At 43.7% G+C, this 7,238-nt stretch overlaps 2 protein-coding genes across 6 annotated transcripts in view; one reads left to right on the top strand and one right to left on the bottom strand.

The window, feature by feature from the left end:
• Positions 1–5,873, top strand: part of pik3ip1 (phosphoinositide-3-kinase interacting protein 1) — a 41,672-nt gene extending 35,799 nt beyond the window's left edge. For both annotated transcript variants that reach the window (XM_043716162.1, XM_043716161.1), the window contains one exon: positions 5,192–5,873. In XM_043716162.1, the coding sequence (XP_043572097.1) occupies positions 5,192–5,405 (214 nt within the window). In that variant the 3' untranslated portion in view covers positions 5,406–5,873. The remainder of the gene's footprint in view (positions 1–5,191) is intronic.
• Positions 1–7,238, bottom strand: part of rnf185 (ring finger protein 185) — a 104,328-nt gene that overhangs the window by 62,753 nt on the left and 34,337 nt on the right. The window lies entirely within an intron of this gene.

The following is a 7,238-nucleotide window of genomic DNA, read 5'->3' as shown; positions in this document are numbered from 1 at the left end:
TCTGATAAGAAGGAGACCAGAATTGCATGCAATATTCCAACAGTGGCCTATCCAATGTCCTGTACAGCCGCAACATGACCTCCCAACTCCTGTACTCAATACTCTGACCAATAAAGGAAAGTATACCAAACGCCTTCTTCACTATCCTATCTACCTGCGACTTATTAACTGTATCTCTTATGCTCGCATCCAAATCATTTATGTAAATGATAAAATGTAGAGGACCCAGCTAATCATCTAAGCATGCTCAGACCCACTGCTTTTTGGCATTTAATTATTTGGATGTGAATATAGGAGATATAGTTAGTAAGTTTGTAGAAGACACCAAAATTGGAGGTGTCGTGGACAGCGAAGAAGGTTACCTCAGGGTACAACGGGATCTTGATCAGATGGGCCAATAGGCTGAGTAGTGGCAGCGGATTTTAATTTAGATAAATGTGAGATGCTGCATTTTAGAAAGACAAATCAGAGCATGACTTGAAACACTTAACATTAAACTCCTGGAGAGTGTTGCTGAACAAAAACACCGTGGAATGCAGGTTCATAGTTCCTTGAAAGAGGTAAATAGGATAGTGAAGAAGGTGTTTGGTATGCTTTCCTTTATTGGTCAGAACATTGAGTATAGGAGTTAGGAGGTCATGTAGCGGCTGTATAGGACATTGGTTAGGACATTTTTGGAATATTGTATGCAATTCTGGTCTCCCTACTATAAGAAAGATGTTGTGAAAAAGATTTACAAGGATGTTCCGAGGGTTGGAGGGTTTGAACTATAGGGAGAGGCTTAATAGGCTGGGGCTATTTTCCCTGGAGTGTTGGAGGCTGTGGGGTGACCTTATAGAGGTTTATAAAATCATGAGGGGCGTGGATGGGGAACATACCCAAGGTTTTTTCCCTGGGATGGGGGAATCCAGAACTAGAGGGCATAGGTTCATGGTGAGTGGGGAAAGATTTAAAAAGGGGCAACTTTTTCAGGCAGAGGATGGTACGTGTATGGAATGAGCTGCCAGAGGAAGTGGTGGAGGCTGGTACAATTACAACATTTAAAAGGCATCTGGAAGGGTATATCCCATATGCAGGGTTTAGAGGGATGGGTCAAGTGCAGGCAAATGGGGCAAGATTAATTTAGGATATCTGGTCAGCGTGGAAGAGTTGGACCAAAGGGTCTGTTTCCATGCTGTACGTTTCTATGACTCTTTGACCTGAGTTCAGATATCGGTCAATGTCTGACTTGAATTTTCTCAACCACTTAGTATCCACATTTCTGGATAACACATTACAAAATTCACAATTCTCTGTTTTCTTCTGTCTCCTATACAACATAGCTCTTAATCAGACTTTTTTTGTGGTAATTGTTAAAGGATTTCTTAAAATCTAGATAGACAGCTTTCTCTGCATTCCCTTCATCAATTTTCTCTGCTACTTCAGCAAACATTTCAATTAGATTCATAAAGCAGCCTCAGCCTTTATAAATCCCTGTAGGTTCTCCTTCACTAACCCAAACCTCTCCAAATGCATGTTATGTTTTACTCAATTGTTTCTAAAATTTTACCCACCACTCCTCATCATTGGTAGTCCCTTGCAGACGGGCTTGACTCTTCCACTCTAGGGGGTCAGATGGTAGGTGGCTGTACAACCCAATGTGGCTTCCACAGACTCTGCTGCACTTGGGGCAAAAGAAGCTTGTGGGAAGAGCTAGGTGTGGTGTTGGTGCGGCAGTGCACTCCTTATGCTGTTTTCGCCTGACTTCCATTATTTTCCAATGGCATTCTCGAGGTGCTCGATGCCTTCCCAGATGCTGCTCCTCTACTTTTGACGGTCTTGGGCCAGTGATTCCCAGGCGTCGGTGAGAACACCACACTTTGCCAGTGAGGCCTTCAGGGTATCCTTGAAGTGTTTCCTCTGTCCACCTGGGGCTCACCTGCCATTTCAGAGTTGGGAATAGAGAACCTGCTTGTGATTTCTTATGTTAGTCATGTGGACGATGTGTCCAGTCCATCACAGCCAATCAAGGATGGACAGTGCCTCGAAGCTTGTTGGCCTGGTTGAGGCCTGTTGGTGTGTCTGTCTTCCCAGTAGATTTGCAGAATCATGTGCTGACAGCATTGTTTAAGGTGTCTTCTATAGACTATCAATGTCTCTGAACCATATAGAAGGCAGGAACCACCACATACTAATATACAATCAGCTTGGTGTCATATCTGATGTTATTGTCCTTCAGCACCTTTTTCTCAGATAGCTGAAGGCTGCACTAGCACGTTGGAGGCTTTGCTGGATCTCTTCAATGTATGCTTTGGTCAACAGGACACTCCTGAGATATTTTCATTGGATAGGCATATGGACGAGAATGGAATAGTGTAGTTTAGATGGGCTTCAGATTGGTTTCACACGTCGGCGCAACATCTAGGGCCGAAGGGCCTGTACTGCACTCTAATGTTCTATGTTCTATACTGGAAATGGCCTCGGAGACCTCCCGTGGACCTTGAAGATCGGTTGTTCTCTATGCAATGCCAGGCCCGGTTGGTGGAGGACCTTCCTATTGTAAATGGTCAGGGTGAGCCCCATGCTCATATATGCCTCAGTAAAGGTGCTGATGATGATCTTCTGTGTTTAGATGTATGCAATCATCGTCTGTGTACTGGTTGACGTGATTTTGATTTTGTCTTGGAGGCAGTGAAGGTTGAATAACATCCTGCTGGAGCTCCAGTCTGGCGGGGAGCTTGCTGGCGATGAGATGAAGCATTGCAGTGAAATTGAAAACATTTTCCCTTCCCCACCCTTCTCTGCCTTCTGCAAGGACTGTTCCCTTTGCCACTCCTTGGTTCGCACCACATTCCCCACCAATTTCTCCAACCCTCCCTGGTACCTTATCCTGTAAGCAAAAAAGATGGCCGGTATACCACTTCACACATCTCCATCCAGGGCCCCAAACAGTCCTTCCAGGTGAGACAGCAGTTCGCCTGCATCTTCTCCAACCTAGTTTAACTGTATCCAGTGCTCCCGAAACAGTCTTCTTTACATCAGTGAGACCCAACGTAGACTAGGTGTCTGTTGCGCAGAACATTTTTGCTGGGCCTGAAATGACCACCCTGACCTCCCGGTCACCACCCATTTCAATTTCAGCCTTATGACCAGCCTTAGTCTCCTCCATTGCTGCAGTGAGTCAGACCGCAAATTGGAAGAACAACACCTCATCTTCCGCCTGGGCAACCTACAGCCCGAAGGACTCCAGATTGAGTTCTCCAATTTCAACTAACTTTCCCGCCCCTCTCTCCCATTCCACCTACCGACCCTTCCATCCAGCTACCAACCGGATTCATCCCTCCCATCAACCAACCAGGTCATACCCACTACCTATGTTCATCTATCACTACCTCACCATTCTGCTACCCTTCCCCACCCCACATCCCACTTCTCTTTATCTGTAGCTTCCCTTACTCCTACATCTAGTCCTCAAGAAGGGTTTACCTGAAATGTTGTCTTCTCCACCTCCTGATGCTGCCTGGCTTGCTGTGTTCTTCCAACCTCCTTCGTCATTATATCTTCTTCCCTCCAGTCTTGACTATTCCTCACTTTGTATTTAAATCTTATTAAGGTTGGTCCCTACCAACAATCCTTATCAGTAATAAGTTATCAGCACTCCTTTATTTATATTCTTGTATGCTCCTTGACTTTCTTCACTTCACACCAGTGGGATGGTGTTCAAATAATGACAGAGATCGGTGAGTGGTGAAAATAACCTCTTTTTATTCAGCAATCACAGCACATGTTTGGCAATAGAATCCCGAAATGCAGTTCTTACAAGATTAGATTATATTACTTACAGTGTGGAAACAGGCCCTTCGGCCCAACAAGTCCACACCGACTCGCCAAATCCTATACCACCCAGACCTACATTTACCCCTTCACCTAACACTACGGGCAATTTAGCATGGCCAATTCACCTAACCTGCACATTTTTGGACTGTGGGAGGAAACCGGAGCACCCGGAGGAAACCCACGCAGACACGGGGAGAATGTGCAAACTCCACACAGAGAGTCACCCGAGGCGGGAATTCAACCCGGGTCTCTGGCGCTGTGAGGCCGCAGTGCTAACCATCCACAAAGAGCCCCTTTAAACACAGTTTTTATAAATATTAAAATTCCATTACAATGGCGTTACATTGTTTTATCTGTAGTACACAAAGGTTTAAAGGGCTTCTGTCCTGAGAGACAGGAGATTGGTTAAAATGTGCTAATTGCTGGCTGCTACTTCTGATGGGATTAGGAATGTATGTCTGGTCTCCTTACATAATTAAGTGTTAGACCTTTTGTCTTTTAAGTTAGTAAATGTTAGTAAAAATACCAGTCCTATATGCTCTAAATAAGTTAGAAATTGTACCTGTACTTAATAAAAGAGTAAAGGATACTAAACTGATTACCACAGCTGGGTTGTGAGATGTGTTTACTATTTGCCAGTGTGAGTTTCATTCATTCATGCAATTTCATGGAAGAGTTATTTTATCAGTTAGTTTCTTAAAGGGATAATGGCCCAAATTTTTAAAGGTATTTAACAGGTACTTACTAATTGAAGAATCTATTCAGGTCCAAGAGATGGTTGGTAAGGGCTGCTTAATATTATAATGTTTCATGGAGACTTGATGGGAATGATATTGTTTACAATATTAACACCTATTCAGAGGTAGCTTTTGATGTAGAAATAAGGGTTTAAGGTGAATGAGTTTAGAAGTGTTGCTTTAATTTTAGTCTCTCTTGCAATAGTAAAATATACTACAGAATTGCGATATTATGAAGGAAACTGTTATAGTAAATAACGGGTTAGTAAAAGGGTTATGAATGAATAAACAGGAACAATTAATGAAGATTGCGAGCTGGTGAGTGAGTTAATAAAGATAACCTAAAACACACTATCTCACACCAATGATGCCATTTCTTCAGCTGTCAAACTCTAGGACTGCATTCCTGAATCACTGCCTCCAGAACTCTCTCTCGCTTGCTTCAAATGTTGCTAAAATCTATCTGTCTATTCAAGTTTTTGGTCAGGAGTCTGCGTTTTATCCCTTACTGTCCTATTGTCACGTTTTGATTGATAGTGCTGTTGTGAAGCATTATAGGGCATTTTATTGTTAAATATGCTTTGGAAAACTTTCTGAAGTGTCTTTAATTAATTGATTGTTACACAATTTTATTCCAGAGGACGAGACTTGAAGAAAAAGCAGGAGCAGAGAGCCAATGAGCGAGAAATGAATCGCATTATGTTGCCATTGTCAGCCTTCTCCAACCCCAATTGTGATCTTATTGATGAAATAGCTCTGGTAGTTGAGAGCCCTCAGACAGAAACTGATGAAGGCCAAGATGAAGACAGAACCAGCCCCCTCGTAGGACCAGCCGGCACTCCTGGGGCTTGAGCTTGGATGCAACCCAACCGAGAAGGCTCACTGGATGTGCCTTTCAGGCTTCTGTTCAGCAAGTGAACTGTAAATGGAATGTGGGGAGTTGAATCCAGACTCAATCCAATGCCATTAATCAAATCCCGCTGGACTGAGTACTCTCTGTGAGAACTGCCAGGGATGATACAGCGTCTACATCACCTGTAGTGTGCACCAGACCACATCAAGATGTTGGCCATCAGTACTCAAATATGAATTCAGCATTTATTTCAATGAGGTGGTAAATCAGGTGAAAGGTGTTTGTATTTGAAGAGCAGTGATATTGCTTTGCAAACATGCTCAGTGGGGTCTTTTCTTCAATATCCACTTCTTGCATGTGCCAATTTATTAGAGAATGATGTTGAAATGTGTAAACAGCCTACTTTAGAATTATATATACTAGTCAACCATGTTTTATTTGAACATAAAGATTTTTCAGAAAATGTTGATGGTTTTTATTGTTTATTTGAAGAAGTCAGTACTGCATAAAAATGTAGTCTTGGCAGGCGATAGGTCATGTGTATTCAGTAAGGTCATGGCTGAACTTTGCACATCAAGACGTTTTTTTTAGATTCCCTACAGTGTGGAAACAGGCCCTTCGGCCCAACAAGTCCACACCAACCCTTCAAAGAGTAACCCACCTAGACCCGTTTCCCTCTAATGGGCAATTTAGCATGGGCAATTCACCTGACCTGCACATCTTTGGACTGTGGGAGGAAACCGGAGCACCCGGAAGGGAAAATGCACAAACTCCACACAGAGAGTCACCCAAGGCTGGAATTGAACCTGGGACCCTAGTGCTGTGGGGCAGTAGTGTTAACCACTGAGCCACCGTGCCATGAATATTCTCAAAGGGGAGGAGGGCCAGTAGGTGATTGTTGTACATATTGGAACCAATAGGAAGGGAAAAGAACGAGATTCTGAAGAGAGAAATGGGACATTAGGCAGGAAGTTTAAAAAATAGTTGCCTTGGTAATAATATCGGAATTACTCCTGGTGCCTGGAGGTACTGAGGGTAGGAAGGGGAGGTTAGAGCAGATGAATATGTGGCTGAGGAGCTGGGGAGGAGAAAAGCATTGTCATTGTTGCATCTTTGGAATTCCTACTGGGGTAGAAGCAATGCGTATACGAAGGGTGGAATCCACCTGAATTAGAAGGAGAGATTTGCTCAGGAGGATCTAAATTTGTGTGGGCGGGTAGGATACAGGGAGAAAAGAGATCAGTCTGAAATCGATGCAGTTGGGAAAAGGAGTCAAACAGTCAGGACAGGCATAAACAAAGCAGAGAATGAGGTATGTCTGACAGATTAAACTGCATTAATTTCAATGCAAGAATCCTTAAAGGTAAAGCATATGAACCCAGAGCACGGTTGGGAATGTGGGACTGTGTTATCATAGCAATTACAGAGATGTGGCTCAAGAGATGGACAGAACTAGCAGCTGAATGGATAGAATGCCAAAGTCTTTTCCCTGGGGTGGGGAGTCCAAAACTAGAGGCATAGTTTCAAGGGGAAAGATTTAAAAGGGGCAACATTTTTATGCAGAGGGTGGTGCGTGTATGGAAAGAGCTGCCACAGGAAGTGGTGGAGGCTAGTACAATTACAGCATTTGTGGATTAGTGGTGCTGGAAGACACAGCAGTTCAGGCAGCATCCGAGGAGCAATAAAATCGACGTTTCGGGCAAAAGCCCTTCATCAGGAGAGAGCCTGAAGGGTGGAGAGATAAGTGAGAGGAGGGTGGTGTGGGGAGAAAGTAGCATAGAGTACAATAGGTGAGTGGGGGAGGGGATGAAGGTGATAGGTCAGAGAAGAGG

This window comes from Chiloscyllium plagiosum, chromosome 25 (genome assembly GCF_004010195.1).
Source record: "Chiloscyllium plagiosum isolate BGI_BamShark_2017 chromosome 25, ASM401019v2, whole genome shotgun sequence".
Taxonomy (NCBI): Eukaryota; Metazoa; Chordata; class Chondrichthyes; order Orectolobiformes; family Hemiscylliidae; genus Chiloscyllium; species Chiloscyllium plagiosum.
This window is presented reverse-complemented; position numbering and strand designations above follow the sequence as displayed.